The sequence below is a fragment of the Pagrus pagrus genome (genome assembly GCF_965226575.1).
Source record: "Pagrus pagrus genome assembly, chromosome: 10".
In the NCBI taxonomy this organism is placed as follows: Eukaryota; Metazoa; Chordata; class Actinopteri; order Spariformes; family Sparidae; genus Pagrus; species Pagrus pagrus.
In genome coordinates this window covers 15702747-15723431 of record NC_140194.1, presented here as the reverse complement: position 1 = coordinate 15723431, position 20685 = coordinate 15702747, and the positions used below count along the sequence as shown (strand labels likewise).

The 20685-nt window shown below is 42.1% G+C and overlaps 2 protein-coding genes across 3 annotated transcripts in view; one reads left to right on the top strand and one right to left on the bottom strand.

Annotated features, from left to right (window-relative positions):
- Nucleotides 1-20685, bottom strand: part of tmem117 (transmembrane protein 117) — a 47058-nt gene that overhangs the window by 21722 nt on the left and 4651 nt on the right. For both annotated transcript variants that reach the window (XM_084363265.1, XM_084363266.1), the window contains exon 3: nt 4283-4415. In XM_084363265.1, coding sequence (XP_084219391.1) covers nt 4283-4415 — 133 coding nt within the window. The remainder of the gene's footprint in view (nt 1-4282; nt 4416-20685) is intronic.
- On the top strand, nt 10692-13445 carry LOC311263177 (P2Y purinoceptor 1-like; the record flags this gene model as incomplete). The annotated part of the gene is made up of 2 exons (XM_084363100.1): nt 10692-10737; nt 12445-13445. 2 exons carry the CDS (start codon nt 10692-10694, stop codon nt 13443-13445), a joined length of 1047 nt encoding a protein of 348 aa, XP_084219226.1.

Sequence of the window (20685 nt, the reverse complement as noted above, 5' to 3'; positions counted from 1 at the left end):
AGATGATCAGTGTTATTCACTTCACCTGTGAGTGGTTGTTATGCTGTGGCTGATTGGTGACGGTGGCTTTGAGAAAGCTTTTCTTCTAACTTCAAAATACAAATAGAAGGTTTGTCTAGGGTTTTGCACTACTGGCACCGGATCACAGAATATCGGCTGAACATATTACAGACTAATAAATCCTTTCATACATTTTCCATACTTCTTCTTCCATAATATAAAAATTGTATATCTGTGGCTGATCATAACAAAAGTACAAAAGAAGGAAAAGAGATCTACAATCAGATTTTCAACCCAAGCATGCACAGGTATTAACATTATGTCGGTATGTGTTCGCGGTGATGATATTCCTGAACCAGTACTGTGTGCAGGCTGTTTTGTTTTTAAAAAGGTATTAAAATGACCCTTATTTGTGTTCTTAGGACTTTCTTTTCTTTTTTCCTGTGGAATTGAAAGATGCATCAGGTATCTTTCTTCTTTCTTTTTAATACTAGTATTGTATCTCAGTTTGAAATTCTGGTATTTTAACAACCTCAGTTTAAACCTATTAAGTCTGGCCCTAAGAAAAATGGGTTCCTAAAATATTTACAGCCCAATCGCACTGTTATGGTTCAGTAATGATCTTGGGTTACTTATACTTTTAAGGAAAGGTGAACAAATTCAAAACTGAAGGCTTACAACAGTATTCTCGCCTGTCATGAAACCCTGTGGGGACATGGAATAAATGCAAGTTTTAATCAGTTAATTCTTCTTCTATTGGGGATTCAAACTTATTCAAATGTAAATAAGGCATTTGGTTACTGAATAGTTTCTTTTATCCATGTTAAAAAAGAAAAACATCAACATAACCTGATTTCAAACTTGAACTGTAGTATTTATTTAAAACAGACAGTTTTAGTTACAAATGAACCGATTTAATATTTTAAAGGCCAAATCACAGGAGAAACTGTGAAAAACTGTGAAATATGCTGCTGTATGTTGGCAGCAGCAAGTCCCATGTGTGCCTGCATGCAACAGGAGGCATCTACATACCGCAACATGCTATTTATTCAGCCTTTTAAATCCACTTGTCCGTGGTATTACCCCAGCTTAGAGCCAGAGAAGCAAACAGACAGACGAGGGGGGACTAGCATGCACTCAGCACAAAGGATCATGGTAAACAAAGACAAATGCCCTCGTATGATGGGGTCTAATCCCGCTCAGTGTATCGCTGTAGTCAAATGTCACATGCTTCCATCAAAGAGATCTACCAACTGCAACCCTCTCGTCCATCCTTTGCTCCGACCGTCCATTGCTCACATCCATCCAGTTCTTCACTTGGTGACATACACAAGAGAAATAGAAGCAATTTAACTCTACCTGTTCTATTCTAACCCCCTATTAGATGCCCACACACGCCCTCCCTCCTTCCCTCCCTCCACCTTCAGATACTTTACCACCCCCTTCCCCTAAATTAGTCATGATTAATGTGTACGCCACGCATTGGGCCGTCTTAATTAAATAACACCGTCTAATTAGGGGCTGATTTCAGATGGTAATGGCGCCGTAAGATGGCGGGAATGGGATTGTGCGGCGTGACAGAACATTCATGAAGTCCGTCAAACTCCCTGGGCGGTCACACTCCCGTGGTTTCACACAAACAGCCCCCTCCTAATCTGACAGTTACATTAAAATGCAAATAGCCCAGATGTGAGGGTTTGGTAACAAGTGTGGATTACAGCTCCCTGGGAGCCCCGATAGACAGGCTCTTTTTTTTTTCTCTCCCCCCGATGTGATATGAGCCAGGTAACAGGTTGATAGCTGTTGACCTGGAAGTGGCTGTTTAAATATTGGCTGCCGCACTGTTGGACATGTGTAAGATTGCGGCGTCTGGAAATCTCTTTCAAGCTGACGGATAATAGCTTCGATGAATCCATTTTACATGACTAATCATGAATAAATACTTGTCATCCAAAAAGATACACAATCTCTTATCAGTGATTGTTTACTGTCCCGATGTCACAGTTTATCTTCTTTCCTCGTGGATGTATCGCGAGTTTTAATGAAATCAAGCTCGAGACCGACTGAAAGGTCAAAGAAAATTAAAGCATATTAATGAGCGAAGGGCACGGGCGGCACACAGCATCAGGTCAGGGAGACAGCAGGGAGACAGACGCCGACCCCCTCCTCCCCCCCTCCGCCTACCTCGCCACACACAAACACACACGCACGCACTCTCCCACACATACACGTGTCCCAGTTAACTTGAGCGAGGTGCGAGACGTGAACAATATGTGGTTGGTATGTGTGGGACGCCCTGACTCGCCACCAGAAGAGAGCATCCCCTGCAGTGCACCATCATGGCTAGATGTCAAAGCCAGCTAAGCCGTGCCAAAATACCTACCCTTTAAAAACCCTTGGCAGTAATAATACCTCACAGTGGCTTGCTCATTCACTATAAATAAAAAAGGAAAAACACCATTCATTCCCCACAGAGGGGCAGCTGCAGCCACAAAGAGATATTTTACTTTTTTCCTTTGTGCTGTGGCAAAAGAGGAAAACTACAACAGCCTCGCTGCGGGGTGAGGCGATGGTTGGAGTAGTGATGGCGGGCGATGCAAATAGGGTTTGGACACAGATCAAAAGACTTAAGTTTCACTGCATCATCAGGGCCGGAGCGCTCTCCCCCCCTCCACCCCCACCGGGACCCCCTCCTCCCCCCCTCAGCCTCCATCACCTTATTGCTCACTCTGCTGCATTCATGCTATCGCAGCTCCGGAAGCCCCGTCTTCTGAGGGGCGTCCTGGCAGAGTGCGAACATTGTTCTTACATGTCAGTCTTGAACAGAGATGCGAACGCTAATGGTTTTTGGCAGGGCCCGGGTCCTCGGTGGACACAGTGCTGGAGCAGAAAGAAAACAAGTGGGAGAGAGGGACAGGAGGGAGGGAGGGAGGGAGGATGGGGGTGCAGAAAAAGACCAGGTGTCTTGGCAGCGGCGGGTTCACTCGCTTTACAACAGCACCATCTGTCTTTGCCAGGATAGCTTTACAACATGCTGCTTAACAAACATCCAAAGCAAATGGGTTCTCGTGATGTTTCAGCCAGTTTAATTGCTTAATAGGCTGTTGTGCTGGCTGCGGTTTATATCCGGACAACTGATGCGGCTAATATGAGCAGGGGAACGTGCGACTTTCCACATGTTACAAGGATATAAATTACATATTACGTCTCTCAAAATGCCTGAGCGTCTCATTATTTTTTCCTTGCGCATTATCCGAGTGTCATCTCGTGAAACAATCCTGACAGTTAAAACGTGCGCTGGCAGGACTAAAAAGGGCCCCTTTTCTTGACATTTCAAGGCTGAAATGAGAGCCAGCATAAAGGAATCCTCTCTGTGACAGATGCACTCAGTGCGACTGCAAATGGAACTTTTCCCTGAGCAAGCAGCATTTATCCTCTCAGCGGACCTGCCCCTCTCCGCTCAGTCGCTCGCTTCCTTTTTCTCGGCCAACCAGAGAGAGCGGACAAGATGGATGCCGATGTCACCGTGCTGGCCGAAGTGACAGATGGGCTGATTATACAAACTCATCCCTCTGGCCATAGGAAAACACAACACCTTGCCTGCTAGCTAATAGCCTTCATCTGCCTGCACCTTATGGATAGTTGATGCTTGTTGTTAATATGGAAAAGCAGTGCTGTAAGGACAGATCCCATTACAGTCCTGGCCTCCCTCTTGACAGCTTGTACCTGAATAGACACCTGCCATGCTGGATTTTTACAGCCCAAACAAACAAAATGGTAAATTACCTCTCGGCGACCTCGTGTCTGGCTGGCTGGCTTCAAGGGCATGTTTTCCTTCCTCGAGACGGACACATTGCAAATGCATAAACGGATTCCTGTCACCGGCTTGATGTGTGGGTGTCAAGCTCTGCCGTGCACGCTTTGTTTCTCAGCAGGTAAGCTGGGACAACAGGAGCGAAAAACCAAGGCACCGTCTGAGCGAGACGTGGCAAAAACATCTTGGTTTTCGTCCAGAGAGGTGTCAAAAAATAAGACAGGATCATGGGAGAATAAGTGCAGGGGCTGAAGGTGATCTTTCAGGATTAACCACCATCCCCTTGCCTGCCCTTACCTGTGATTTAAAGTCTGTGCTGATTAATCAGACCGGCATCGAGTCTCTGTTCAGGCGAGACGTTTAGATCAATCACGGCAGCCAAAGGGGAACATACAGTGGCTCTAACAAATGGGAAGCAGAGAATGAGGGAAAGGGGGTAGTGAGAGAGCGAGAGATTGAATGGCTTACTTCATGCTCCCAGCGATCAGCAGGAAAAGGTTGTAGATGTGTGAGAAGATGAAGAGGAAGAGGATGGCACTGAAGAACATGGTCATCCAGGAGCCATGATCCTCGCGGAACATTTTCAGGCGCAGGTATCGACCTAAAGGGAGCATGACAAGGACACTGCTGTCAGTGGCGGTTCAAACAGCATGTCAACCTGCTGACACGTATGGCCATGAAAATGGGGATGAAAGTAAATAAATTAATCACATAGATCAATACCGTCCTACTCTGTCAGGCATGTGCCCTTTAGGCGATGAAATTAAGATTAAAGACCACTTTGAGGTGTCACCTGCACAGCACTGAAGTAATTGTCTTTCCCTGACACCAATTGCAATTCTGTGACAGCGTATTAGAGCCATTGTATGTGAAAAGAAATATATATTACGGAGCCAAGAGAGGGAGGTGACAAGAAAAAAATCTAAATTTCTGACATAATCAAGTCATAAATTTGCAGGAGAAACGATGTGATGTTCTCTCAGCATATTATCATAAGCATCCGGACGTTGAAGACCTTGAATTCAGCCTGTTCAGAAGAAGCATACTGATTTGGACGAGATTATTCAGGAACGCAATGGACAGGATTTCTTTAAAGTCTGGAGGCCTGTGGTAATATGGTGTTTCTGAATATTTCCTCATTTATAAGTCAGATTGCAAAATACAATTTGATAAAGTCTATAAGGTTAGTTAGGTCTTAACTAGTTAGATTTTAACTGGCAAATACACAACATTCATCTTGAAATACTGTGTTTTTTCTTGTATTTTACCTCCTCCACCTGCTCCATTTATTTGTTTTTTAACCTACAATACGCCATCATAATGTTGCATCATTAATCCCAACAGAAAATATACTACATACACATCATTTCACGCATCTGTCCGCCATGCTGTCAGTGGATTGATGCTCGCTTTTGTTTCGTGTGATGTGATTCCTGCATTAGCGAAATTATTCAAACATTTGTGACCTGTGGTGTGTTTTTATACAGTCCCGGCTTGGAATCAAATTATGGAGAAATATCTCTCTGGCAGAGCATGACATTGGATTTGGATACACACTGTTCTGCACAGAACCCACAATCACACGAGCTTGTCGTTTGGTGGCAGCCCTCAGCAGAGCTCACGAAGACAACAATATTTATTACACGACTATTAGCTTGTTGTTGTACCTTGAAAAGACTGCAGTCGGAGCTTTTAGCTCCTCTTTGGCTCACTATAAATATAATGACGGAGCAATTTTTATTCTGGCTGCTCTTAATGACAAACAGAAAAAACATTTAGACCTTTAATTCGAGGGCTCAAAATGTCTGGTCGGAGTGGGATGATAAAAGCATTACATAAGTACAGTATAAACAGAGATGTGAAAAAAAAAAACCTGTGATGTAATTAGGTGTGTATAAAGTAATCTCACGACTGCTGTCAGAGTCCTTGATCTGCCTCTCACTCTGCTTGTGTAACAGAAGCAATGTGCTTTGTATATTTTGGTGCCTGTTACTACCAACATCATGCAGACCTGGGTAAAATAGGATTTGCAAATAAAACAGATAAAATCAAATCAAAGTTCTTCAAAATGTGAGTATTGCACTTTGGAGAACTCACAGAAGATATATGTAAACCAAAGGCCCAAATTTGAGCAGCAGAGGCTGAGATATCCTGACTTTTAGCACCTAGTGCTGTATGGGTCAAGCTTCAAAAACAGCAGATTCTACGTTTCCCATAACGCACCCGATAGCATCATTTCGTTTGACCCACGGACCTGCAAGGCGAATGTCATGGGACTGACAGAAACATCCAAAAGCGTCACAAGGCTAATTTCTGTTAGCCTTGTTGGCCTATAGTGTAGAAGGAAGGAAACGATGAAGAAGCCTATAACTACCCTTGACAGTGAAGAGAAAAACAACGTAAAGCTTGTTTTAATAACGGTAACAGTTATCGGTTATCTTTCTTATTAGCAGAGAGCACAGTACAAACCGTTCAGGCGGCAACTTGTCATTTTTAGCCGGCGCTGATCTTTGCTATTTCCAGTCCAAATGACAAATGGTGCTGGCAGCAGGTCATACCAGCTGTCACTGATTAATGTTAATTCTGTAATTAACATGATAACAGGTTGAATCAAACTCATTTGTTGTGGAGTTTGTGTGCTCTCTGCATGCTGCGAACAGCACTCAAATTTTATTTGTGAGGTAAAAGACACTCTGTAGCCCCGCTGTTTCTGTAGTTACAACAACTCCGACAGAGTCATATGTCAGATTCAGGAGCTGCGTTCTCCAGTTAAGCTTTCATTCTTATCTTATCAACATTTTAAGCGGAACAACTTTATTGTTTGGAATCAAACAAAACAAAAGTAAGATGCCATATTTAAAAAGGCTATGGCTGTTATGTGAACGTGCTGAATATATATTTAATGAACATAGATAGTCATTAAAAGGGTAACTCCACCAATTTTACACATTAAAGTGTGTTAACAGGTCTTGGGGAATACTACTGCATATGTGAAAAAGGAGTATAAAGCCTTTTGTGACTCCAGAGGAAGCTGCATGTAATCTAATAAATTGCCTCCAGTGATTTCACTCAGCGGCCAAGTTGCATTATGGGTACTGTAGGTGCCAGGTTTTCCAGTGGTCTGGCATTGCACTCCTATAACACTGTTGGACTCATTATAGACAATAATTACAATTATCAAATTCAATTCTGCAGAACCAGATATCACCTTTTTAATTCCATGCATCCTTCTTCCTGTTCAAAACCTGGTGCCTACATTACCCAAAATGCAACTCAGCCACTGAGTGACATCACTGGAGGCAATTTATCAGATAACATGCAGCTTCCTCTTGAGCCACAAAAGGCTTTACTACTTTTTTCACATATGCAGTAGTACTTCAATGTGTAAAATTGGTGGATTTACCCTTTAACGCCAAGAAACTTGAACGGGACATCACAAATAACCGTCCTCATGCTGAGAGCCCAAACCATCAACTGCTTCAAGGTTACTTAATGACTGTCAATTGAGAAATCCTCTAGAAGTAATCTTAGCCATACACCTTCATTTCCACTTAACATATTACACACACACACAGACACACACACACACACACACACACACACACACACAAACACACAAACACACACACACCCACACACACACACTTCAAGGCTCTCCCTCAGCTTTCGGCTCTGCAAGCTGTGATCCGGTGCCAGAAGCGGCCATCTTCCCAGGAACAACTCTTTGTTTTTCTCTCCTCCAGCTCAGTCAGCATCCTTTTGAGTTACAGCTCCTCCGAGAGCTCATTGTGTCCGTGTGCGTGCCCACACATGCACACGCACACACACACAGAGCCAGAACGACAGCAAAGCAGAATGCTCCATTTATTTTCCCATTACGGCCTGGCTGGTTTATTCTCCAATAGTTTTACATGCTGTTCAATCTCAGCTTGCTCACTTCTAGTTTTTTTACAGTGCACACATAAAAACAAAGATGTAGAGATTCCTATAGAGAAGAGGATCTCTGTTGAGTGTAAGTGGAGTTATAATGAATGAAGACATCTTGCAGAAAATCCCTTGAACGTAGTAAACAAAAGAGCTGCACCGACAGTTTAAACTTTGGTTTACTTATTGTGAGCTCTGCAGAAGTGGATATAAACTTGAACGTTCCCTTCATAACAACAGTAAACCTTGACTTTTTTTTTTTTTTTTTAAAAGCAAAGTAGCCTAGTGTGAGGCCAAACCATACGTTTCACTCTGTGGTATTTCAGGGCTCATCACAGATGCATAATTGAATTGACTTGCATGGGTGAACTTAATTGCCTCCAGTGCCAATGAGCCCTGGCTTAGATGTAGGAGCACAGTGTGTATCGGCAGATCTGACTTTTAAAGCAGCACGCCGCGCCAGCGAGCACGGCCGCCCTCTCGCAGCCTATATGGGCAGGATTTAACTAGAGGGTGATTCAAGACTATTCAGCCAAGCCGTTTGAGTCACTGCACCTCCCGACAGTAGAGGACCCCGACAAGGGGTGATTCATGAGCACTGTCTACCGCCAGGCTCAGCCCAGCAGGGGACAACAACAACAACTCACATGGACATGGCAGCCACAAAAACACAGGGAGAAGAGAGGGGGACACTTGTTATATCTTCTGACTTTCATTTACTGCCATCGCAAACATGGAGCCATTCACATGGACCAAGCTGCTGTATAAATCTAAACAATGCAATTACATTAGAATACTAATTCAAAGTGTTTACAGTATAATTTATCCAAGACTGTTTATGATGTCGTGTTTGGGCTGAGGTCATATCCACCTCTCCTCATGTTGTTTCCTTATGGAGATCAAACATGAAGCTGTGTCTCCATCTAGTGGTAATAAACGGACACACACCAGAGAGCTGACCGGCAGGTAGATGACATAATGTCCCCTTCATGAACTGCAGTCTCTGTAAGAAACAGAAACTGTACAAAATGTTTCTCCTTCTTTGGGACGGGTCCAAAAACAATTTCGTACTGCGTCTTTCTTTACATGAGCCCTATCCTGCTGTGTCATGTGTATCAAATAATCTTAAATTCTGTGCAAATTGACAGGATTATCTGCATTTGTGGCAAAATTTGGGGAATTATTTCCAATGACGTAATGTAGCCAATTCTATAGCCTCAACAGCCCACTTCTGTTCAAACTAATGACCAAGCTGAGCAGCCACTGCTGTTATGTTAGTATCAATCACTCCCACACAATTGCTTCATAGCAATACATTTATCTCCATTATTGTTTTTCTCTTCTCTCCCATACACACGTACTAAAACAAATCTCCCCTGAATCACAAATTTAATTTGCAGTAACTGCGTGCTATTACTAGTATTATTTTAATTATGACTATTTCATCCTTGTTTGTTTTGTATCATTCAGAGATGGAATGTAACTCAGCACATTCACTGAAGTATTTTACTCCACTACATTTAATGGATAACTGTAGTTACTTTACACTTACACACTACTTTACAGCTTAAATGCGTCATCAGAGTAGAAAGCATTTTTTAATCAATTTATTTAATTGCAATCAGAATCTTTTTTTACTTAGTATGACTTGCATACTTTTAACATTACTGGTTTTCCATATATTCCATGTCAAATTTCTCTGTTTCAATCATAGTTGTATAACAAGTCACTATGGTTTTGTTTTTGCACCTTTAAAATTCAAAAAATAATTGACAGAGTCATTAAAAAAAAAGTGTTCATGTTGTCAGATTGTGCTGTTTCACCAGGATACAGGCAGTGGCAGCATGGCAGATCCCAGAATCCAGGCATTGTTAGTCTACACTCAATTGTCAGGCTAAGCAGCCAACCAAGATACTTTCTTGGTGAGGCTTTCAAAAAAAATTCATAGGATTACACTTTTTCAACAAATCCAGTAAAACCTGAACTGTGGTAAATGCATATGTATAGTATGTTTGGCATTATGCAGCATTTCTATTAAAGAAACTGGGGTTTTAGTGCCTTTTGTAAATCCAGGTTCCACTTTATTAGGTACACCTTTCTAAAAGTAATGCAGCCTGATACAACAGTCCTGCAACATCCAGTCTCCTAACCTTCAGGAAGGTTATCATTTTTGTTATCATTTTTATTGAAGAGACATGTGGATGAAACTGTAACGTAGTTTCTGTTTGCTGTTAAACTGTTTTGCATTAATGACGTGTTCCTATTATGTATAACATGTCCACCCCATTTATCTCAATGACAGCAGGCTATTAAACAAAAACACCTTTCTGTGTGAGGAAATGTAGTCCAACAGCACCGCTACATCCTCAAAAGTGATCATGCACTTTAAAACAGTTTCAACAAAAACTGAACATCATAACCTACATAAAGGTAGGATTTATTATAGGATTTCTATATTAGACTGAATTAGTTTTAGCTAGGTGTACCTGATTATAAAGTTCAAGTTCACAGTTGTTAAGGGCATAACAGAGTTTTTCGGATTCTTAATCCAGGCAATCATGGTTTCCTATCTGCTTCTGTTTCTGACAATGAGATCACATGCAACGATCCCTGGAAGTGCTCAGGTTATATAGTCACTAGATTTATAGCAGTAATCCACTTAAAGGACGTATAGAAGCACCTGGAGCCGGAAACGCAAACATAGCAGTACAAACCAGCAGAGCCCATCAGTTAGACACGTGCACTGACGCGCAAGCAATTACTGTATGTATCCGAGATGTTATAACAGTAGATTTGCTCAGTCGACTGTTTACTGTATTACACACACACATGCAAACACACACCGGTCTCTTTGGTAAGGCAGTGTGCCGACAGCTTGTGACAGATGAGAAGCACGCAGCTGGTGGAGGAGGACTGGAGGTGACCTGAGATGTGATCGCCGTCTCCATTCATCATGATTCCGCTCTTCAACAGCAACAAGTCTGACATGGCTAAAGGAGGCAAGTACAATCTGATCCTTCTTGTTTTTTAACTTAACCTTAAACACTTTATCACGTGTTATACAAGTTATTTACTGACATTACTTGTGTAAATAATGGTAATACAGTCTACATCATATGGTATCCTCCTATTATTTTTAATTATTACAAGCTGTATGATAAAAAACGTCATGTGTGATTTGATATTTAATTTAGACATTAAAAACCTGTTCTCCCTCTCTCTGCGTACTGACAGGCAGACATGATCCAGCCTGAAATGTGTAAATTGTTAACATCCGCTCATCTGGACAAATTAATGTATTATGTCGGATTAAAAGCAAACAGAGGCCGACATAGTGGAGGCAATAAACGAAGGGCCCCCGGATTTCATTGTTCACTGCAGACAGTCAGGCATTCACTTCCTGGACACGCTGGTGATGCTCGGAGACCATGGAGACAGCTACTTTAAATATATAGGGCCCTGGGACAGAGTGGGTGAACACATCTTACTTAAAGTAGTCTCTGAGAGCAGGGCTTACCGACAGAATCAATAAAACATACTATGACCGTGACCCACATTATTCAGGAAGTTGTTAAACTCTTGACATACAAAGCGAGGGTGCCATATAGTACAGACGATCCAGTGTTTCAGAGAGTTTATAATCCAGAAAGTCATTGGTAGATAGGTAGCTTTATGATTGACACGCATTGCTTGTGAGGTTTTACCCAACAGATAGGCAAGACCATCGTTTATGTATGTCCAATCAGTCAGACAGATAAGAAGCCTTTATGCTGCAAGAGAACTGGGTCATAAACAATCTTTTCTTTATGTGTGTTTTAATCTGTTGCTTACTCAACAGGATAATGAATTCAGTGCCACGAGGTTTAGACTTAAGTGGTCGTCAGTCAATTTGATACAGTGTTCTGTGACTGGGAGATTGTGATTTCTGTTTTTTTCGAATTTGACAGTTAGGGCCAACTAATGGTAGGGTGCTCTGGAAGTGTTGTTTGAATCAGGATTTCTGTGCTTTTAAAAAAAGGGGCACAGCACTTATTTTCGCACGTCAAGGTCAATTTACTCGTCAATGGAAGAACCACGCAGTTGAAAACAGTTTTATAAAGTCGTCTGTTGGAGCTTTGACAAGTCTGAGAACATTTCTCAAGAACCAATTCAGCATTAAGCGTTTGTTAGAAACATGAAGACATTAACCTGTCACTGAGGGGGTAACAACGACACTACTGAACTGCACTATGGGAAGAGGAGGAACGAACCTGTGTTTCCACTTTGCCAAATCTGAACGTATTATAAAGAGGGCAACTATGGTGGTTAAATATGTGAAAGACACTTCAATAGTTAAGGTATGGTTAAGATTTAGCGAGGAAAACACGATTAAAGTCAGGTAAGATTGTGGTTATGGATCAGTAAAATTAGGTATAAACCAATTGTCCACCTGGCCACCTATTAATTGCAGATCTAACTCCAGTGTAAAAGTTAATCGTGCTACAAGCCCATCCACCAGCCTGACCTCTAAACTCTTATTTTCCACCTCTCACATGCAGGCCACAGTGCTTTGCTTGAGGTGCAGAATAAAATACTGAAGTAATATACTGAGGAGTGCAATACTGTTGTAAAAATGCTGGACTTCCCTTTTCTTTCTCAAAACACATGAATATTTTAAGAATAATGGAGTTGCAAAACTGACTTGACCTCCTGTCCTTAAATCCCAGAGGTGCTCCTGGAGTTCCTGAACCAGTCCACAGTATTCTGCAGCCAATTTGAGAACGGCAAGTGGTACTGCTACGTTCTGCTGCTTCTCTTCGGTTTTGCTCTTCCTGTCGGCATCCTGGGAAACATAGCAGCCCTCATCAACTACGCCTGCCTCAAGAAAGCCTGGAGCACCAGCAATGTTTTCCTGATGAACCTGGCTCTGTGCGACTCAGCTTGGATCCTCACCCTCCCTTTCACCCTCTACTTTACCTTCCAGAGGCCGCACCTCCAAGACATAGAGATCTTCTGCCAGTTCAAGAAGATATCTTTCACCATCAACGTGTACGGCAGCATCTACTTCCTCACTCTCATCAGTTTCGACCGCTACGTTGGGACGGTGCACCCTATCAGCTCGCTCCGATGGTGGGATGTGGGTAAAGCCAAACTATGCTCAGTCTGCACATGGGTCGTGTTGGTGCTGAGCTCAATTCCTGACTTATTTCTTACGTTTGCTATTCAGCGACCAAGAAACATCACTGTGTGCATGGACCACATCCACGGCCCTTTCTCTTACGTCAAGACCACCACCATTATCAGAACAATATTAGGCTTTCTGCTCCCGTTTGGCAGCATGCTGACTTTTTACATCAAGACAGTTCGTGTTTTGAGGCGCCTTCCAAGGGGCAGAAGAAACAGAGGAACCCAGCGGACGGGGGGAAAGCCTCTGCGCCTCATCACTGCCGCCTTACTCGTCTTTGTGGTCTCTTTTGTGCCGTATCACATCATGGTCGTCACCCTGGTGTTCATGAGGATCCATGACCAGGTCACACCATCCAACACCCAGGTCCTCTACGCCTCTTATGAGTTCTTTGAGTCCATGTCCAGTGTAAGTAGCTGTCTGGACCCAGTACTGTACATTATGGCTGGTGAGGAGTTCCAGAGGAAGCTGCTGGCCTTGAAAAGAGAACGATACAGGAGGATGTGCTGCAGAGCAAGCAGGAGGGTCGGGGTAATTGTGTGAATGCAATGCATGGATTTGTTTGACTAGATTCCTTAGATTAACAATCAACAATCTTGGCCTGATATATGCTGGTAAATTGCATTATTATGGAACTGGAATGAAAACGAAGTGTAAAATGAAGGTTGAACTACATCATGGCATGTTTTGCATTACAAAAATATATTTTTTTTCCTGTAGTAATATAACTCAGTGGTGGTCTCATCCCCATTTGCACTTTACATCTTCCATGTTTCCATGTGAGATGAACACAAGTAGGGCTGCAATCATGACTATGTTCATTGTCAATTTTTTTCAGATTATTTGTTTTGACAAATATCAGAAAATCCTGTTGATGATGAACATTTAAAGGGGCTCTTGAAGACAGAAAAAGCAAAGCATCCTGTGATATCACAAGAAGCTGTGTGTAGCCCTCAAATCATGCTGGAAGAACACAAATCATCACGTTTTGCACAAACTTCTGGAGTCCATGACAGCTTGAGTGCATGCTGCCATTAAAGCAAACGGGGGACATACCAAATAAAAGATATTCTGAATTCATTAAAACATTTTAGTTACTTTTTTACTTTTCACTCAAACTGTTAAACTAATAATATCATTTGTCATCCTTCTGTAGACAGACTGTACAGTCTAGGTCTGGCTTCAGATACCTCTACTCCTGTTTTATGACAGAAAAAAGCCCAGGTGAATAAATACATCATCCTATTACATATTTACAGCAGTGGTGGGATTAACCCGTGTTAAGATCTTATCAAAACAAACCGGCAAAAACACCCTGCTCAAATATCACGACACGGAAAATGTGATCAAAATGAACAATGAAAGAAGCAAACATGCACATAGGAAGGAACCAAAACATGGGTCTTGTTTGGTCACACAGTAAGTGATACCATCATATCCATATTGATTCTTGAACTATTAATAGCGCAGTCTTTCAGTCTCAATCGCTGCTCTTTGCATTGGAGTCATCAATTCGCACACATTACGTGCAAATTAAGGGCAGCTCCACTCTTTCTGAGCACATACTTTCATCTATTTTAGGCTTCAGTGCGCAGCACCACTGTACCCTCTTTTGATTTAAAGCATCAAAACAATCCTGCCCTCCTTAGGGATTCTAATAAATGTTTTCTTACAAACACAAACCCACGGTGGAGGGAGCCTTAGCCGTAGCACTGCCTGGATCTTAGCATGTACACACCGGCGTCCCCATTCATCACACATTTGCTGGGCCGCAGCATCACTGGGGGGTTTGGGAATAGCCATGACTGCAGCCACTAGTGTCCCCAGAGCTGAACTCCTGTGTAACTAAGTGTCTGGATAATAAATCAGAGGTGGGAAGTGACAACAGCACTCGGTCCACAGGGAGACTGCAGCAAGTAGAGCTGAGACACAGAGAGCTGGCTACTGGGCCACTGTACCAATGTACCGATGTAACTGTTCCAGTAAGCCTGTTGGATCATTTCATTTTCATTTTCGGCTTGGCTCCGGACCAAAGGAGTCATACATTTCAGGTAAATAAGCAATTTCCTCTTGGCTGGTTTCCTTTGTTTGCTAGCCCTCGTCATTATTGCTGTGTCTTTGTCTCCCAGTCTGCTGTGCAAACACTTTTGTTCTTAAGCCTTTACTGCAAGCTCATGGACGTGAAGTTCACTCGAGTGCGAGTAAAGCAGATTAATAATATCTTTGTCACAATAAAAAATTATTATTATAGAATGTTTTATTTTTCCTTTTGTACTTTTATGTCAGTGTAATGATTTTTGTTGAACTGGTGGGTGCACGACAGTCAAACTGCACATTAGTTCAGAATCTGGCCCCACTTCAACATGAGACAACAAACACAAACATAACCTGGTGTCAGACGTAATGTCTACTTCATAGTTTGGACTCCCAGACAAGAAATAAAACCAATGTCTCGAAATGCATCAAAGACATCAACATCCAAGAGACTCACGCTATGAGACTGAAGTATAGATTCAGGCTGCAGGGACACAGCGCTGCACCGACACCAGAGCAATCATACATTATTTATACAGGAAGGGGACAGCGTCTCAGGCCAACTAATGGAGACTGGTCTGAACTGAAGGGGAGTGTGAATCACACGGCTCTACAGGGCACCACAAGGTTGTTGAAGCCTGAATAGTCATGAGGCTGATGATCATTCAGATAACTGCAGATCAGCCACATAGATCACCCGGGTCACGATGCTGTTTGTGGATTTTTTGGCGATACACTGTGCAGACGCCAGGAAAGTGTCAGGGTGTTCTGACAAATCTATGTTGATGTATAAATATATATTATTTTGGTACCAAAACAAGTTGATCAACAGAATATGAATCAGAAACCTTTGATCATTGACTAACCGGTGACTAATAAGTAAAAATGCTGGACATTCACTGGTTACAGCTTCTCAAATGGTCAGATATTCTCCTTTTACATGATCGTAAATAGAACAACTTTTGGGTTTTGTTTGGACGATACCAGCAATCTGAAGACATCACAAGGTGCTTCTGGGATATTCTGATAGTTTATGGACTAAATCATTACAGCCAATTACCAAAAAAAGATTCTCAACACATTAATTGATAAAAATAATCAGTAGTTGCAGTGTCGCTCATATTGCAAAAAGATACCAAACATAATTTGTTCAATTACTGGAAATATGTGTAACCTGTGCAAATAGACGTGCTAAAGTGAAACTATTAAAATATGGATTCAAACCTGCGTTATGATGTTTGACTGAAATCTAAAAACATCAATTTAATGTTGTTACATTTTTTTGAGTCATTACATTTTTTTAATGTTGGAATACACATCTTCAACATTTTTGTTGACAAAACTGAGAGGTGGTTTTCGCTTTTGTTTTTCTGCACAAAGTACACATACAAATCATAGATGTGCACACAAAAAAAGTCTAAAACCAACCATCCCTAATTAAAGCTGCGGCTAATGATGAATGGGAAAAAATCTGAAAAATGCTTGTCCCAGTGTGACATCTTCTAACTGCTTCTTCATCCAAACAACAATCCAAACCCCAAAGAATCCATGTTTTTTATCATAAATGGCACAGAAAAGCACCAAATCCTTACATTTAGCAGCCAGAACCCACAAATGTTTGATATTTTTGCTAGAAAAAATCAATTTTTTAAAATAGTAAATCTCCTCATCAATCATTAATCTCCTCTGAACAACCTTACCAAATTAATCAATAAATCATTGCAGCTCTACGTCTGATTTGATGATTATTTTTTTCAATTTAGTCAGTAAAATAATTAAAAATGCATCTCACACTTTCTCAGAGCCCAAGGTCATGTCTCTGAAGTGTTTATTTTGTCTCATAAACTGAATTTACAATAATATAAAATGGAAGGAGAGACGCTGTAACGAGCAAATGTTATCATTTTTCCTTGATAAATGGCTTAAACGATTAAACCATCATCACAACTGTTGTTCAATTAAACACTAATTGCTTTGGCGCTAGTATGAATAAATGCAGAGACATTAGTTCACTCCCAGCAGCGACACACACACACACACACACAAAGCGAACATGAAGAGAGCCCCTATCCTGCCACCCACCCATCCTCTCCTACACACACACACTGACTCCACTATGACCTGCAGCCACACAGCGCCGTACATAAGCCATCTCAGCCTTTGCGTGGCACAGTAATAACATATGACAGAACCCAGATGGCATCCTGCAGGCTACAATCATCAAGATCAGGGAAAGGGGACGAGAGGCACTCCAACAACAGAGCAACCAATGACATATTTTACCCTCTCTAACACACACACAGAAACACACACAGTTGAGCAGAACATCCGATACTGTTTACACCTCTGCGATCAACAGAAACAGGTTTCCACATTTCTGTCACATTTTCCTGTGCTCTTTCTATTCTGGAGCCTCAAATAACTCATCCAAGTGGAGATGAGGCGGTCAGCGCCTGATTGAATGTAAGTGTCGGTAATAACATGCAAAGTAGGTTCTAATCCAGTTAGGACGGCGCTCCACATGACTCACAATTACCCTTCAATTTACCTTTTAGAAGTTGCAAAGCCTTGGAGAGAGATAGGTGAATATATTATGCTAATCCAGGGACTGAGGCGGCATGCGAGAGCGAAATGAGAAGCTGTTTCACTTTTTCCATTATGGAGATGGGCCGTGAGATAGTCATTTACTGCAAAGTTGGGCCCGTGATAGAACGCTTTACTGCTGCGGCGCTGCATCACTGCAGAAGAGAAATCTAGTTGTGTATGAGGCATTGGTTATAAATATTATATAACTTAACACAACATCTGTCACATTTAGACAACATGACAGAGCTACTTACTGCTAAAAGATCACAGATTTCACAAAAATATGAAACTTTAAAGAGAGTAAAAACAGGATTTCATTGGACACAGTTTAATTTAACAACTAACTAAAGTGGCACTTAAAGTTACTGGAATCATTATTTTGATTCACGATCATTCCGATAATGAAAACTCACCACAATTAACTTATAGTCAGTGTTTTTTAATAGCGAGTCCCATCCCTACAACGGTGGCAGCTGTGTGTCTTTCTGAGGGCCGCTGTTAATGTGTTTCTTTCAACTGTGCTGTCGTTATTTGCAATAAATTCGCTAGCTCAGCTTTCTTGGCATAGCTAGCAGGCTAGTGATGAACATACCTAAGTTACAGGCATGTGATGTGAAGAGGAGGACCCTTCTTAAACCTGGCACGGTGACGTGTGTGGGATGCTCGCCCAGCTGGGATGTAAGTGCTGATACACCTGCCACCTTCTCTGGTGACGGTAAACACAGTTTTCTCGGCTGGGTGAGACAGTTGGACGTTGGTGACTACAGCGTTGAGCTGGTGAGGATCCTCGGTCAAGAAACACAACTTCACCAGCAAATCCTGCCTTATTCTGATTGGACACAGAACCCATGCCAATTGCAACATCATAGATAGAAAGTTTAGGTTGCTATTTATTTTAAATCCACAAGCCTGTTTAGCTAGCAGGCATAAGCACCAACACACACCTTCACTCACACACACTTGACCTCCATGCCAAATTTCATCTTACTAGGGCGAAAAGTATGGCCGCCAAAGGGTTGGGAAATTTTTGTGAACCGAACGACCGCACCTGAATATCGCTGCAGCGTACAGCAAAGTCCTTGACAATGATTGGCCCAACTGAGTCTTAAAATTTTAAAACGTGGCTTAATCTAATCCATGGCTGAATGCAAATAAACCCCGCTCAAACTGAAACAGACAGCTCGCAAACCTTGTGTGACCTAAGATTTAAAACAAATGCATAATGACAGCCAGTCTCCCTCTGAATGACCAGAAGTCATTGGCTACCGCCCACTCCATTAGAGAGCACACATAGCCTTAAGTGGCCGAATGGAACAGCATAGGTTGTTCCTTGAACCCCAAATGTAGTCTTAAATCACATAATCTGTCACAAGCTATTCATCATAGAGTGTATTCTGTTCTTCTCAAGCAGAGAACAATACCGTGCACCTCTGCCTACTCTAAACAGCGATGTGACTCAATAGCGCAGCTGATTGTAGGAATTGCGAAGAAACAGTTATGTGACAGCTGGATTTATATTTGCGTGGGTTTTCTGAGGGGATAAATATTGTGGCAAATGCAGGAAAAAAAGAAAATGCTATATTGCTAGTGGGAGGTGGAGGTGTAATTCGCTATAAAATGTTTTTCTAGGCCATTATAAATGATAAATGATGCAGGCGATGTGTCAGCTCTCAGAAACAACGTCTGTTCCCAGGTTTGTGACAAACCCGTTTGAAGTTGAGCACAGCTGCAAACAGCAATGAGACTCCAGTCGCTGAAGGTGTTGTATTTAATAAAACGGCATCGGAAAAGACCTTCTCAAATTGTGACTGCAGAAAACACTTTCAGCAGATTATTCCCAAAGTGCTTTTTCAGGTACTCAAACCTTTTGCCTGGACGACTGTCTCTATCCAGAAGTGTTCCCACAGCCCGCCTACATATCGCAGAGCAGAAGAGATAGTGGATGGAGATTTGCAGGGTTTGAGTAGAGACATCATGATGTGCAGTAGGTGGGCCATGTGGGCCTTTGTGACAGATCTATAATAGATGATATATTTTACAGTGGGCCTGGCTCTGGAGTACAGCTCTTATGCCCTACCTGCGTTGTGATTACATAACTGCTTCACTGAAATGCTGTGCAGGACACGTCTCGCCTCTCCAGCTCTCAACAGCAGCCTCTCCTCTCTCCTCTCTACCACAGATTCTCTTCATCTGTCCTTTCTTACAACTCTCAAAGTACAAATGCACGCACACACGCACACGCACACACACACACACACACACACACACACACACACACACACACACACACACACACACACACCTGTTCACCCGCACACTCTGTTACACACAGAAAACACAAACCATCTGTTCGGAGGGTTCGCATTACTTTTACCTGGCTGCAGGATGAGCTGCACTCTCTGTCCTCTGCACCCTCAAGGTACTGTTAAGTGTACAGTCCCTGTTCCACATACGCTGGGCCTCGGGCTGCATCCACACTAATATGTTTTCATTTCAGAACAGGTTTGAAACCAAAAGGATCTCTGTCCGCACAAGCGTTTTAGAACCACTTCAGAAAAAACCTCCAACCATACCTTCACATGCACATAGTGAGTGCAAAGTAGCTGAGCACACCAACAGCAGGCTAACCAAAGCTACTGCAAAGTATAATAGCAAAGTTTTAAGTATTGATTATTCACACACATGCACTCACTACTTCCTTTCGTGTAAAACCTCACTGAAAGCTGATGATGTGACGAAGCACCTTCACTATCATGAGTATAGCGAGTATAAAAAAGGTCAGTTTACCCAAATTAAAAACATTTCCTGACTGAGCTCTACTGGTAACTTGTCAGGCAGGTAGTTGTGGGTGTATTTACCCAGGTTTTGAGTTATTACATTCTGAGATCTCTCTGGAGACAGTGTCCTGATTTCTTTGCATTCTCCAGACACCATTATGAAAAGTTTTCATCTGAACCATTTTCCATGTTCAGTGGATTATCTGGAGAAACACATCGCTGCTGTATTTTTGAAAAGTAATTTTTTTCAATGCTGTAAGCACTGAAATATCTACTATCGGACAGATACGAGAGTGGTGTTGTCCCTCTCATCCAACTCTCGTTAAGAAAATGTCGAACGAACCAAAACTATCTGTACTGATAGATGACAGAAGATTGAAAGAGAG